At 38.2% G+C, this 14,997-nt stretch overlaps 5 protein-coding genes across 5 annotated transcripts; 3 read left to right on the top strand and 2 right to left on the bottom strand.

Annotated features, from left to right (window-relative positions):
* Nucleotides 1-310: 310 nt before the first annotated feature.
* On the bottom strand, nucleotides 311-1,043 carry Bet5 (blocked early in transport 5). The gene is made up of 3 exons (XM_068297745.1): nucleotides 846-1,043; nucleotides 598-740; nucleotides 311-538 (listed from the first exon to the last, which is right to left on the bottom strand). The coding sequence occupies exons 1-3, from the start codon at nucleotides 942-944 to the stop codon at nucleotides 343-345; spliced, it is 438 nt and encodes a 145-aa protein (XP_068153846.1). The 5' UTR covers nucleotides 945-1,043; the 3' UTR covers nucleotides 311-342.
* A 54-nt stretch (nucleotides 1,044-1,097) lies between these two features.
* On the bottom strand, nucleotides 1,098-2,997 carry LOC137582947 (myb-like protein A). Its single transcript, XM_068297743.1, has 5 exons — nucleotides 2,643-2,997; nucleotides 2,422-2,581; nucleotides 1,754-2,362; nucleotides 1,589-1,690; nucleotides 1,098-1,524 (listed from the first exon to the last, which is right to left on the bottom strand). Exons 1-4 carry the CDS (start codon nucleotides 2,859-2,861, stop codon nucleotides 1,626-1,628), a joined length of 1,053 nt encoding a protein of 350 aa, XP_068153844.1. The 5' UTR covers nucleotides 2,862-2,997; the 3' UTR covers nucleotides 1,098-1,524; nucleotides 1,589-1,625.
* Nucleotides 2,998-3,215: 218 nt separating this feature from the next.
* On the top strand, nucleotides 3,216-4,769 carry LOC137582948 (pyridoxal phosphate homeostasis protein). Its single transcript, XM_068297744.1, has 5 exons — nucleotides 3,216-3,397; nucleotides 3,452-3,664; nucleotides 3,725-3,872; nucleotides 3,928-4,169; nucleotides 4,249-4,769. Exons 1-5 carry the CDS (start codon nucleotides 3,305-3,307, stop codon nucleotides 4,315-4,317), a joined length of 765 nt encoding a protein of 254 aa, XP_068153845.1. The 5' UTR covers nucleotides 3,216-3,304; the 3' UTR covers nucleotides 4,318-4,769.
* Nucleotides 4,770-7,059: 2,290 nt separating this feature from the next.
* Nucleotides 7,060-10,491, top strand: Mlc2 (myosin light chain 2). The gene is made up of 3 exons (XM_068296856.1): nucleotides 7,060-7,198; nucleotides 7,791-8,033; nucleotides 8,256-10,491. Exons 1-3 carry the CDS (start codon nucleotides 7,196-7,198, stop codon nucleotides 8,676-8,678), a joined length of 669 nt encoding a protein of 222 aa, XP_068152957.1. The 5' UTR covers nucleotides 7,060-7,195; the 3' UTR covers nucleotides 8,679-10,491.
* Nucleotides 10,492-10,931: 440 nt separating this feature from the next.
* Rsod (Related to Sod) lies at nucleotides 10,932-14,953 on the top strand. Its single transcript, XM_068297313.1, has 8 exons — nucleotides 10,932-10,977; nucleotides 11,184-12,084; nucleotides 12,143-12,695; nucleotides 12,756-13,412; nucleotides 13,471-14,076; nucleotides 14,130-14,404; nucleotides 14,460-14,740; nucleotides 14,805-14,953. Exons 1-8 carry the CDS (start codon nucleotides 10,941-10,943, stop codon nucleotides 14,915-14,917), a joined length of 3,423 nt encoding a protein of 1,140 aa, XP_068153414.1. The 5' UTR covers nucleotides 10,932-10,940; the 3' UTR covers nucleotides 14,918-14,953.
* Nucleotides 14,954-14,997: the final 44 nt, after the last annotated feature.

Genomic DNA, 14,997 nt, shown 5'->3' with positions numbered 1-14,997 from the left:
ACACACACACACACAGACACACATTTGGCTTGTTAAAAAAATGAAAAATAATAATGGAATTGCCATAACAATTTTGACATTTGTCCCCCTTTAGCGGCTAATGCAAGCCAGAGTATCTTTTGCGCAAGATCCAGGCAGGTTTTCCTCTGTTTCTTTTTTTTTGAACGTTTTTCAAGTCTCTGTTGTCTCTTGTTAATGGCATTTTTGTAAATTGCTCCGCCATTTCCGGCCTGCAGATAATGCCCGGTTTGTTTAGCTTTAATTTAGGTCTGCATATTTTGATCAAATCTTATGGCATAGACCTTATAAATTGTTGTCTTTAATAATTTATTAACTTTAATGCTAGATATTTCTTATGCCAAATATGGGTGATTGTTTCACAAACTCGTCGAGTTTGTTTTGGAATAGTTCAGAAGTTACTGGAGTGCCCGGCGTCCAGAGTGGATCTCGCACCACATATTCAACCCAAATTTTTGCATATAACTGCTGTAGCAATTCTTTAACATTAATTGCAGATGTGTCAGTGTTTAGCACAAATCTACAAAGAGAATGAATAGATACATTCTTGGCCAGAAAGATTGCATTCATTTCACTCACTTTAATCCAGAGGGCGTTTCCAGATAGTGTAAGGCATAGCGATTGGTTTTGTAATAGAGAAAGCCCTCCCGTGGATCATGGGGTGATATCTTGCTCACGAAGGATTTGATGGAGAAGAGCATGCCATAGGTAAGTTTTGCTTCCTGAAACAGAATAAAGTTTACTGATCATAAGAATCTCTCAGAATCTCAGCAGTCCCTTATGAAACTTATTATCAGCTAGAATTTCCGATTTACAGCTTATATTACCTCTTCCCGGGTTATACCCGATTTCTTTGTCCGATTCCACTCCACGTAATACAGGAGCGTGCCATATTTGTCAAATATATACATATTAAATATCGTCATTTTGCTAGACTATCCAAAACATCTGCATTTGTTTATATTTTCTTCGACAATAACAACACATTATGTTATCGATAACTCGAAGTGACTATCGATTACGCATGTAGATAACTATTTACATGTGGTAATTTATATGATATCGTTACAGTAGATACCTTTTTTAAATTTATGAAATCCGCTTTCATTTATTTACCACTAATTTGGAAAAGTTACAATTTGTTTCACTTTTTCTTGATGACTCTGAAACGATTAATTTAAGGATTTCTCAGATGGACTTTTCCCATTTGCTTCGCTGTTTTTCTCTATTGATGCTGCCTCTCAGTAGAATTGGATTCTAATCCTCTTCGCCGACCATTTTGCTTTCTCTGCTATTTGTTTTGATGAAATTGAGGATTTCCGTTTGCAGAATGTTATATCTTATCTGGCAAACCACTGCTTCATTGGTTTCTGTTTTCATTTAGTTCCATTCCATTCAATTTTGTAACTATTTATAGTCTCTGGTTTAAGTATCATACTAATGCAGTAATTTAGCTCCACAATAAAAGGATATTGGTTCTCTCGGTTTTCATTAGAATCGCTCAGGCTTTATTGGTATTAAAATTATAATCTATAATTGTTTAAAGGTCGTCGAAAAATGAAAAACTTACTCAATTCCAAAGTCTTTTTTTATCAATTGGCTCCGGTTTATTGATTGGAATTTCTCCGACTTGATCTATGTCTATTGGGAGTATTGTTTCCCGATTGGATTGCTAAAAATTAAAGAATATTTGAATGTTTTATCATTTACTAATATATGTACATAGGTATCTTACGAGTTTTCTGATTCCTCTGGTTTTGATTCTCCCTCTCCGATTGACTGCGATTGCCTGATGTCGAGTATTGAGCAGATTTTGCAAAATGATTTCCAGAGATAGGGGTATTAGATCGATATGAAGGTGTTGATGGTCCTGCTGCAGTGGTGTACGGTTTCCTTTCGTATCCATCGAGCTCATTGGTGTACGGCCTTCTAGCGCTAGAGGGACGGTCTGTCGCACTACGGCGACTTTTTGCAGGTTTAGCACCATCATTAATACTGGAACCCCTAGTTCGACGGGATCTTTTATCATCCTGATACATGGCAGACTGTCTTGCGTTTCGACTAGATCTATAATCAGTACTTCCACTTTCATTATAGGACGATTGGCGATTATATTGCCTGTCTTCGAAGCGATTTCCACTTCCAGCTCCTCTTGAAAGAGCTTGATTGGCCATTGAACCTAAATGGCCAAGTGGAGTGTGTGCACCAGACATTGCTGTTGCGCGGCTGCTAGTTGCTTGTGGAGCCAATACAGGTACCATCCTGTTGTGACTGTAACGTGGCGACGATTGGCCACTCGACAAGGTAGTGTAGGTGCCAATGTCCCTGAGCACCTTTTGATAACCTGAGCGGAAAGAAACTTAAACCATTCTATTTCCAATATGCATACTTTTGACTACCAACCACCGTTAACCTCTTGATACGAATTGTTGGTGGATGTATTGATGAAGGGTGGTAAACGTGCTGAAGATTGAGCATCCCGAACATTTCGTTCATTGTAGTAATAATTCGTTCCAGTATTAACTAAACGCCGTTGGCTCAATTCCGGAAAATATGTGTCCCACTTAGCGACGGAAATTTGCCGTATGAATTACTTTAACCAAAGAAATGCATTGTAAGCTTACCATATAGAATATGCCAAAGGCTATGGCAATGGCTAGGAGTAGCACTCCAGTGAATTTGGTAAACTGCATCAACAGAAAAAAGCATAGACCCAAAATGACTTCCACATGATGGAGACTGATAAAGTCCAGGATCTGTCGCACGTCTGTAACTCGCATCGATTGCATCAATCCGACCACAGTGTTGATTCCATCGCAACTCCTTTGGAATACATCCACCATCTTGTCTTGATGTCGATGTCGGATTCCTACAATCTCATACGTATTTAGGCGACTACGATGGAATCGACATATTTTTTCCAAAATCTATGCAGAAAAATTAATGATATTTTTAAAGAGACGTTTTCTACGTCTCTTTATGTTACTTTTTGATTTTGATATATATATTTTTGTGTCATTCTGACATTTAAGTTACTAATTTATAGAAAGTCACCAATAATATTTAGAGCACTTTAAACATAAATGGAATCTTCCTTTTACCATTCTTCATTTGAATTTTTCACTTTTTACACGTGTAAAGTAGAATAGGGGCTAAAATACCGGCAGTTATCGATAGTTTTTCATTTTCGATTGCTCAATAAGGAGATAACTGATAAGAATAACAATAACCAGCTTTTCTGTCCTATAGAAAATCCACATTTCATATAAAACTTAATATCCATTCAATGATAAGAAGGACAATGACGGAGTTTGATGTTAAAGCCGGCTTGCAGCTTGCCCTTAAGCGTATTGACGAAGTCCTTGCGAATCGGCCAAAGGTAAGCTTAGCTCTTAAAGCATGGAACTACAACTGATTTTGAATATTTGTCTAGGAAATTCAAACACCCAAGCCCATCTTGGTGGCGGTTAGCAAGACCAAACCTCCAGAAGCAATTATTGAGGCCTATGAGGCTGGACAACGGGATTTTGGCGAAAACTATGTCCAGGAGCTGGTCGAGAAGAGTCAACATCCGGATATTCGAAGAAAATGTCCAGAGATTAGGTGGCATTTTATTGGCCACTTGCAAAACAACAAAATCAACAAGGTGCTTTGAAAGGCATCAAGATTAGAGAGACACTTAAATGATTCTTATATTATTATTTAGGTTTTATCGCTTCCAAATCTGCACATGATCCAAACAGTAGATAGTGAGAAATTGGCAACAAGATTAGATGCGGCCTGGGCCAAGCTAGAGCCAAAGCGCGAGCAGCCTCTGCGTGTTCTTATTCAGATTAATACCAGCCAAGAAGATGGTAAATCCTGACCTAACGAATCCCTTCAAATAGTTCTAATTCTATCTACTTGCAGTTAAAAGTGGCATTGAGATTCCTAAGGCGCCATCCCTCTATCAGTACATCACGACAAATCTTAAGAACCTTCAGCTGATGGGCATAATGACCATTGGAGCCTTTGGTTTTGATTACAGTAGTGGACCCAATCCGGACTTTGTATCGCTAATAAATGTCCAACGATCTATATGCGAAGCTAACAATTTGAATCCCGAATCCGTTCTGGTCTCCATGGGCATGTCGAATGATTATGACAAAGCGGTAAAGATTACTCAGATTTTAGTCATACTCTCTGTTTCTCTCTTTATATATATATATATCACTTTTTTTCTCTGCTTAGATTGAGATGGGCAGCACGGTTGTACGCATTGGTACATCTATTTTTGGCTATCGCGCCTCAAAGAACTAAAGGAAACGGAATGCTGTGCAAATGAAGAGAGAATGAACGAGAGTGGGAGATGTTTTCTGTATTTATTTTATCTAGCACAATGCTTGTACATACATTTAGCTCTAAAGATTCATACAGTTGTTTCTCAATGACGTTCATGCCGCCAATGCTGGTGGAATCAACAGATGAAATGCTTCCAAGTTCGTGTATGTATATACCAGGTGGAAATTTCTATATATCGGTCTGTTCTATATTATGTTGTAAAACAGAAAACTCAAAAATGGAAAATGAGTTGGCTTTTATAATTAGATTAGATTCGTAGATAAACAAATGTTGCGTTTAGATTGTTTATGCCAATATACTACATTAAGATGTTACATATATAAATTCCTAAATATATAATGGATGTGTATATATAATTATTGATATATGCATATGACCTAACTTTTCAATGGCTACCTTGGAACATTCAATCCAAATGATGTATACATTTTTTTTTGTGTTTGTTTTTTCTTTTTGCATTACTCTGAACTATTTTTAAGAAATTTTGCATACAATTAATGTACAACTTGTAGTTGTGGGAATAATTTTTCTGTATTTTTGTTATTGTTTTTGTTTTTCAGAATTGGCTTTTTGCCAAAATGTCGCCTGGTTATTTGCCAAATTCTAAAACGCTTTGAAAACTTTTCGCTAAAAATCATTTTCGATAAAGCATGAATAGAACTTGTTCAGTTGAATTCAATTTCTATTATGTCTGATCGATAAATTATGAATGCATTTTAGCAATTGGAAATGCAATTTATTTGTTCGATGACAAGTCTTTTTCATGAATGAAGAAATGTCAAAAAATAAATAAATAAAATGTACCTCCACTTTAGTGCTTTAATTTGAAATAGCTCCAAGAAATCGAATGAAATATCCTAATTATTTAATAATAATTTGTTATTCTTTATGAATAAATTATGAAAACCTTGTAGAAACAGTTTTTTCGAGGTCTTTTAAATGTTTCCCAATGATCTCAGCACTTAAAGTAAATTTTAAAGTGCATAAACTTTTTATAGTGAGGAGAAAATAAAGTTTAGTTAAATTGTTTAACTAGATTTACTCTACTTTAAATACATTTTCAATCCCCGACATGGCCGTCCTTTTCATTATCCCCGATGAAGCAATATTAAGAAATAGTTCCAACAAAGATAATGAAAAGGTATTTTGGTTTAGCGATTAATTATTTCTTAAATACTATAATTGCTCTCACAATATTGGGCAAATTTTACGTAAATAATGCATTAAGTTTGTTCAATTTTAGGGAACTCAAATCTTTGTTTTAGTTTTCATTATGAGGTCCTTAAATCTGTACATGTTCAAGGACTTTAAAAGCCTACAACTTAACATAATCTTGTTTCTGATGTTACTTAAATATTGTTATTCTAAGAATATTGAAATATTTATAAAATATACGAAGTATTTTATCGTTTCCATTGAAAGGTGTTAAGATCTATTAATTGTTATTCTGATATTTTTATAGATTTAATAACTATATTTGATATAGAAATGAGTTGCTAAAAAGGAGCAATTTTATAATTTTTTTAAAGAAATTTATAAAATAAATAATGATTTAATTCTAAAAACGAAGAGCAAAGTGTTAAACATAGAAAAACATTTATAAACATAAAAGAAATTTCAATAAAAATCCCTCATTATCAATGACAAATCTAACGATATAACAAGATTATCATATCAGGATGTAGTCCTTTTTAACCATTACAAAATCATTTATATTCGTAGGTTAAGGAATCGTTTTTTTTTTATGTTACGGCTTCATTTTAAAAATCTAGGTCCCTAGATGCCTTTTTTCTAAATTTTTAATGCATCATAAAGTTCATTTAACTTTTCCTTTTGTTTTTCTGAAATATCCAAGTAAATCCAAAAATTTCCCCTCATTCTTTGTTATGCAATATCGTTTATAAATAAAGCTGTTTATTCCACATTCGTGGGTGAAATAAAGCTGGCCAAATATCAGATTCGTTGGATATTTATGCTATAGAATCTCTTTATGTATCAAGATTTGGAATTCTCTGCCGCTCTTCATATTGCACAACAACATGAGAAAGATTTTTGAGACTAAAAGAATAGAAAAAAAACAAAAATCAGGCAAAACGTAGGTAAAGGCAACAATCCAACAAAATATAGTTGAGTGAGTATATAGACAAGGCCCACAGATATATGTATGTATGTATGTATATGTATACATATTGATATGTACATACTTATATCAAGGGAAATGTAGGTGATTTTAGAGCAAGAGGACACCTTTACTCAAGAGCAAAGATGAATAAAGCAAAACAAAAAGAAGAAACAAGCAAAATGTGAACATTAGTTGGAAATGTATCTACAATAAACTAGAGAGAGACAGAGAGAGAAAGAAAGAGAGACGGGGGGCGAGAACGAAATTCATTTCACTAAAATAAATTTTGAAATATCCAACTATATAGGCAACACAGTCAGCCTACAACACACAGAAAAATTTCTCTGACGTTAAAATTAGATCGTTGTATTTCGTATTTAGTAGGTTAAGGGGGGCAGTGGGGCGGGGGTCATGAGTAAACAACCCGTCACACCACCCAACGCCTGGGCGGACCCAGCCTTGCAGATACTAAAAAAGGCATCACGAATACACATATGCCATCCAATATATGTGGGGGGATATAGATACAGACAGAATATAGCGAAAGCTAACAGCCGAATGCCAACCGAACGACCCGGCCGATCCCCATGGCGGCAAGAAGAAGCTCACCGTGAAAGATCTTAAAACATCATTGTCTTGGCGATAAAATCAGCCAGAGATTCAGTGTGCTCTGACCGCTCGACTCGTTTAGACAACACATCAAAGTTCAGCACCATGGTAAGGACAACGGAATACTCCTGCAACTGCAATCATATACATACATAGATAGACTAGCAAATGGATATTTGTGTGGAAAGGACTCGGAGATCCGTCTCAAAATACGATAGTGTGCAGTGAAAATCAGAATATAGAACAATGACTAATCGAGAATCCTGTTTGAGATTCTCAATCAAAAGATGAAATATTATGTGAATTTTTGATAAAGTAATAACGAATAGAAGGAATTGAATAAGTGACCAGTGTGTGAGTGCCATTGCGTGTATGTATGCGTGTGTGTGTGTGTGTGAAAACTATTTTTAAAACTGAAGCAATAATGTGTGAGGAGCTTTTTCGGTTTTCGAAATTCTTTCTTGTATGGCACGCATAGACACACAAATTCTATAAATGGATCGATCGGTGGTACGCGTCAGTAATGTAATCCGATCCGATCCAACGGATTACGTAATTCGGTCACAGGCAACGCAATACGTGATTTCCCAACGTTTTTTTCAATGATCTTAATCGTGGATTACTAGTAAACGAATTGGCATTTAAACGAAACCCTCTTTTTCTTTTCCATATTCTCCACACTATTCACCATCCACCATAGGCCGATGAGAAGAAGAAGGTTAAGAAGAAGAAGACCAAGGAAGAGGGTGGTACTTCCGAAACCGCTTCTGAGGCCGCATCTGAGGCAGCAACCCCAGCACCAGCTGCAACCCCTGCCCCAGCTGCTTCTGCTACTGGATCGAAGAGAGCGTCAGGCGGCTCTCGCGGATCCAGGAAGTCTAAGCGTGCCGGCTCTTCGGTGTTCTCTGTCTTCTCCCAGAAGCAGATTGCCGAATTCAAGGAAGTAAGTAGAGAGTTTAGAAACCTAACGATAGAGCTTAGCCAGTTCCGAGCATGTCATATCCTTCACCTTCACCCACAACCACAATCCGTCATCCTTAATAAAAAAAAAAGAACTGAAAAACAAATGCACAAGTCAACGACCAAAATCACCAACCCACTCTCTGTCTCTTTCTCTCTCTCTCTCTCTTTCCAAATCGTCGCGCGAACTTAATTCATTAATTAGGCTTTCCAACTAATGGATGCCGACAAGGACGGTATTATTGGCAAGAACGATTTGCGCGCTGCCTTCGACTCCGTCGGCAAAATCGCCAACGACAAGGAGTTGGATGCCATGTTGGGCGAGGCCTCTGGTCCAATTAACTTCACCCAATTGCTGACCTTGTTCGCCAACCGTATGGCCACGTCCGGTGCCAACGATGAAGACGAAGTTGTTATTGCTGCCTTCAAAACATTCGATAACGATGGTCTCATCGATGGTGATAAATTCCGCGATATGCTCATGAACTTCGGTGACAAATTCACCATGAAGGAAGTCGATGATGCCTACGATCAGTTGGTTATTGATGACAAGAACCAAATCGATACCGCCGCCCTGATCGAAATGCTCACCGGCAAGGGTGACGAAGAGGAGGAGGAGGCCGCCTAAGCTACCAATCAGCAGCCCCGTATAAAAAACACATATCCTAACTTCTAACTCAGCATCCATATTACAAAACAACAACAACAACAACACCAATTACAAGAAACAAATTCAAACCAAAAAAAAACAAACACATACAAATCTTTTTAAATCGTCGATAAAAAACATAAATAATAAACGTAATTAAAAGAAATGCTCGTTTTACATATGTAAATTTCAATATTTATATATATGTATATACATACATATTATACTATATATCGTATAATCTCTTATTATTTATTATTTCTTTTTTTTTTTTGTTTTTATTTTTGTTAACATCAACAAAACAATACTCTAAAACTTCTTCAACAAAAACCAACAACAACAAAAACAACAAGAACAACATTTTTTGGTAGCCCATCATAACTACCACATATCATTTTTTTAGGGATACTTACCAAAAAAAAAAAGAATGAACACATCAGGAAACACGTCAAATAGTCATCATGACATTATAGTTTTCTAGTTGATTTACTTTTAAATTTTACACGTAAAATTTATTTATTTATTTTTAAAAACAATCCATATGAAAAAAGAAAAGAAAAGAAAAATCAACAAAAAACTTAAAAAACAAAAGTTCATATGTTTATTTTGAATCGCTGATGTTCGATGAATGAATGATGAATGATGACGATGATGATGATGAACCACAAGCAAACTTTTATATATATATCGAGATGTCGATCGGTCTAGGAGGCTAGGCCGCATCTGAAGGTCAGTGGGTTAGCTTTAGGTTGGACTTTTTAGGCCTAGCGCCCACGCAACATATCAGTTTTTCTTTAGTTTTGTTCTAATGGTGTTATATATATATATATTCTCACATATATATATATGTATATACTCATACAAACTTATATATATACAAAATATATTTATATTGTTTACAGAATTTCGTAGAGAGAGAGGCAAATAAATTTCCTTTTAAGCACATTTATCTGAGAGCCAAAAAAAAAAAAAAATGATAATAATACTTTAAACCAAAACACAAATATTTAATCATCATATATACATATATTTTATCTATCTATTATCAATCTATTTGATCTACATATCTTAACTATGAATCGTTCGTTAAACAATTATTTCAAATATATATTTTTGCAAAGTTATCGAGAGTTAGGCTAAAGGAAAGAAGAAAACAAAAACCAAAATCAAACTATTAACAAATAACAAAGAAACCAAACAAACATTAAGTTCATTCACTCAAATTGTTTAAACCAAACACAAAAACAAACAAACACACATTTTAAACAAACTTTCTGCTTATATGAACAACAACAAAAACAACTATTAAATATATGTTTCGAACAATAGTGTCGAGAATTGATTATTAAAATGCGAAAAAGTTGAGTAAGCGTTTTAATACAACAACATTATATATATATTCATATATGTATATATTGAACCATCGATCTGATAACTGAGATCAGATCTAAGAATGTGGAATTATGCATATAGAGGGTAAAAGAGGTGGTAATTTAGCCAAAATTGCTAACTACACTTTATACTAACTATGTACCACAAACGGAATTACACACTCAACACACACACGAACTCACTCACAAACACACACTTTCAATTCAAATTCAAAGTTGTTAAAATGCAAAATCTTTACTTCAGTATGAATTAAGTTATATGGCAAGAAGAAAACAAAAAGAACCGATCAGAAAACACATATATGAAACTGTTTTTATATAACACTTAAATAATGATGATGATGATGATGACGATGACTTGAAATAAAGCATACGCACAGTCGTCTTGAAAAGAAAAACAAGAGCTGATTATGATCTATATATATGTATCTGTGGGTGGAAGAAGAAGAAGGTTGAGTGCCTACTCAAGACCCTCTTTGAATGTATCTACGTCTATGATTTTCATTGTCTTACAGTAGGCCGGAAACCAGTTGGTAGTAGCAAAACAAAAGAGCCGCTAAAGCAAGTTATCAAAGCGACTGGGCCAAACTCACCATACTCCATGCCTGGTGTAGAGAGACAACCTTCAGTCGGACCAGTTTTCAGTTGGGGCTTGACTTGGGCCAACGAGTGCGCACGCAGGCGCAGTAAAAAATGTGAAAGTGTGCAACGCTTACAAATTGGTCTTGTAAATACTTGTATATATGTATATGTACCTACTTGTTGTTGGCTAAGAAATTGTTTCTTGAAAATGGGAAAAACCAGGGTTCTTGGTTCACAATCCACAAAGTTGATATGCGTCATCATCATCATGATGATGTACGACATTGCATCACCTTTGAATGGAGGTAAGTTTTTCATTTAATTTTTTCATCATTTACACAAGGAAATCTCACTTGGCATCAATTTGGCCATTGTATGCAAATGAAATGTGAAAAGCAGCTGAAAATGCAATTTTCCTTTCATGAGAAAACGAAAGTGATTTTGTTTCTTTCTCTTGCTGCCTCTGACTATTCACCACATTCCTCTCTAATTTCACTGGGCTCTCTGTCAGCTGATGCTCAGCATCTGATTGCCTACATCTCTCAGCATGGACTGCATGGTGAGCTTACGTTTCGTCAAATGAACTCAACCACGGTCGAGATCAAGGCAAATCTGGAGGCCACTCTACAATACCCCGATCAGGTATGGAGCTGGTCCGTACGTCGCTTTCCCGTCGATTATACCAACATAGATCCCGACGAACGCTGCCATCTAGAGCGTTTGGGTGGTCAGGTGGTTAGCTTCGATGAGGATCTGGAGTACTTGGTCTTGCCGGGTAATGAGACATCCACTTGGCAACGTAATATGCAGTTGATTGGTGATCAAGGCATTTGGGGCAAGTCACTGTTGCTTACCGAGATTAGTTCCAATGCTCGAATTTGTGCCACCATTACGACTATTCAGAATTCCGTGGAACATATGGCAGAGGCACGTTTCAATTCGCCTGTGGCGGGCTCCGTTTACTTTCGTTGGCTTGCTCCGGCAGATGGCGCCAGCGGAGATACACTTATCTACTCCGATCTGTATCACATCAGGGAACAGCCTGCGGGGAGTCAGGACAGTCGTCCCCTTACGCAACATCATTGGAAGATATTTGTCACAGATATTTTCAAGCACGATCATCATCGCACCGAGGATAATTGCAATTTCCTGCAGCTGGTATTTGATCCTCAGGGAAGTGGTCCAGGCCATGGCATAGGGGACTTGGATGCTCGTCTTGGACGCATTAATGTGGCCACGAATGCTTTGCGTTCCCCTCAGCGCAATGTCTTCCGAGATGCTCAATTGGCTTTGCTACCTTCGGACTTGACCATTCCACATCGAACACTTTACTTGGTGCTCTATGACAATCATCATCCAGATACATACATGGCATGCACCAAAATAAGACACGTTCAGACATTGACTTACAAGTGAGTGGCTCACATTTACATTACATAAAGATTCATTTCTAACTTTAACCCCTTGCAGATCCTTTTTAAACTCTGGCGGAGTCAAGGGTGAAGTTACCTTTACACAACGCTCGAAATTTGATCCCACATTCCTTAACTTTACACTGGGAGCACCTCTGTCCCAGCACGTGAGTCGCAAGTTTGCCGAAGATGTGGCCCATTTTCGGATTCACAGTTTGCCGCCAGTGCCCCAACATATGGGTAAGGCCGAATATTGTCAGTCAACCGGCGATATGCATAATCCTAGGAATCTGCAAGAGCATATACCTCCGCCTGGCTATGGCACACAAGAGCAATATGCTATTGGCGATCTCACTGGCAAACTGCAGGGACGCAACAAACACTATTGGCATCAGTATGTCCTTCCTGGCACCAGTTCCGAATTGAGTGGCCTCTATTGGGATTTGTATTTACCACTGCAAGGACGTCATAGCATTGCCCAACGTAGTCTGGTGATCTATACGTACAATCGAACTGATGTCGAGAATATAACTCAAAGCATTTGGGGTTGTTCCACGATAAATCAATATCAGAAGAATGGATTATACCAGCAGGCAATGTTTACTGCGCAGGTGAGGCAAAGTTTAGATCTTGTCAAGGCGAATATTTCATTTAATTTTTCGTCCCATCAGGTTCTTTTCCGTTATCCCGTGGTTGGACGCGTCATTCTCCGACAGGCAGAGGAACAACCATGGCAAGATACAACTGTTCTCTTCGAGTATCTAATACAGGCGGATGGTTCCACTCAGAACAGCACTCACGATCATCGTTGGGCCATTCATAATAATGCACCGGGAAAAGACTTTTACGATTGGCAGCAGCGCTGTCTGTCCGCCGGCAATGTCTACAATCCCTTCAAAGTGGACTGGGGCAATCGTAGTGTGGATGACTTTTGTCAATCCCACTTGCCTGCCATGTGTCGCATGGGTGCTCTGGACTCCCGTTTGGGTAGCCTTACCATAGCTGGAGGAAAGCGGCTAGCTCAACAATTGAGTCGTCGCATGTTTATAGATGGGAATCTGCCGCTTTCCGGCAGACATAGCATTCTTGGCAAGTCACTGGTCATATACGATGATAATGGACCCAAGGCCAGGGGCGAGCGTTTGGCTTGCTCCAGCCTCATAGGTCACTATAGGCGCAAGGTGGTGGCCAAGGAATGGTATGCCAATGGAGACGACCTATCGGTTAGTGGCAAACTGGAGATTGTTCAGCAATCGGAATACGATATAAGCAATGTGGAGGTGCAGCTGAAGGGATTACAGGAGAATGGAGGATATCACATACACATGGTATCTATAGACAAATCCATTTGGAAATGTTTGATTCTAAGATTCTATTTTATTACAGACTCCAGTCGAGGCCAATTTGGCTTTTCCATGTGAGGCGACTACTCTGTATGGCCACTGGAATCCTTTCAATGTGAATCCCAAGTCCTCGCCACCTGCCAAACAGGGCACCACCGATCAGTATGAAATGGGAGATTTGAGTGGAAAATACGGTGGCCTCAATGGGCTAACCCAATACGAGGAGGCCTACAATGACACCAACTTGCCTCTTTTCGGCTACAATAGCATCATAGGACGCTCCGTGGTGATACATAAACAAAAGAGGAATGCCCGCTGGGCTTGCAGCACTCTGGAGCGTGGTTATAGCCCCAGTGAGGCACGAGAACTGCGCGCTATTGCCTCTTTTCATCATCCCACTGGCTATGCCTACGGTTATATCAAGATGACCCAACTGATCCACAACGATGGCTCGCAATCGGAGACAGTGATCGAGGTTAAGTTGCGCCATCCGGGCAAAAATGATCGCAATTCGACAAGGAATCACAATTGGCAAATCTATGTGAATCCTGTGGGAGTAGATGCCGCCGTTAAGCCAACAATTACCCGTTGTGTGGCTGGAGGATATGTCTGGAATCCCTATTATACACAGCTTGCCGATCCGCTGAATGTAAGTAAATCTTTAGCTCAAATAAAAATTAGTTTACCATTCCTGACTTACAGCTCGATTTGTATGAACAAGAGTGTGGACCAGATAACCCACTGCGATGCTATGTTGGCGATGTGGGAGCACGCTTGGGAACCATTGATTTGGGTGGCGAACGTGTCGTTCTTACTGACTCCAATTTTCCACTTGAATCTCCTGTGGGTGCCATTGGTAGATCCATTGTGATCTTTGGACCCGACCATTCGCATGAACGTTTCGCCTGCGCCAATATTGAACCCGATCACAATGTCATTAAGTACATAAACCTTCAGAAGCCACCGCGTTTTGTAGTGTAAGTTTAGCTAACCACTTTAGTTTCGAGTATAATTGAATACTTTCCATTTCAGTGCCCAATTTCTGGATGAGTTGCGTTCGGTAATGGGCATACCAGAATGGATGCTGGATGTGGATGCCCGCAAAACGAAGGAACTGCATGGCGGTGCCTGCATACAAATGATTATACATTTCAAAGGGCCCATAGCCCATCGTCTGGAGTTGGATATGTCTCGTCTGATAGCAGCCGGTAGACTAGATGCTCCGAGTCTCTTTATACCCGGTTATGTGAATACCAAACGCAAATCGACGATTTCCTATCGCACTTGTGGGGTCCGGGATCCAAATGAAAAACGTAAGCAAAGACATTTGAAAACATTTTGATTATGACAATAATTGTGGATTCTATCTTGTCTCAGGCACCAAGTCCAAGGGAAGATTCTCAATCTCGTCTAGTGTAGCACAAACAGAGCCAAAGCTTTATGTATTAGCCATGATAGTCATCACTTTAGTTATAAGAGAACTCTTGTAAATATATTAATATACGTTTCAAATTTAGATAACCAAATGTAGCAACAAGTGGCCCAAGTTATTCTCGATAAACTACCCCCA

This window comes from Drosophila tropicalis, unplaced genomic scaffold (assembly GCF_018151085.1).
Source record: "Drosophila tropicalis isolate 14030-0801.00 unplaced genomic scaffold, ASM1815108v1 contig_859, whole genome shotgun sequence".
NCBI lineage: Eukaryota > Metazoa > Arthropoda > Insecta > Diptera > Drosophilidae > Drosophila > Drosophila tropicalis.
The sequence above is the reverse complement of the archived record's forward strand: the minus strand, read 5'-3'. Positions and strand labels throughout refer to the sequence as shown.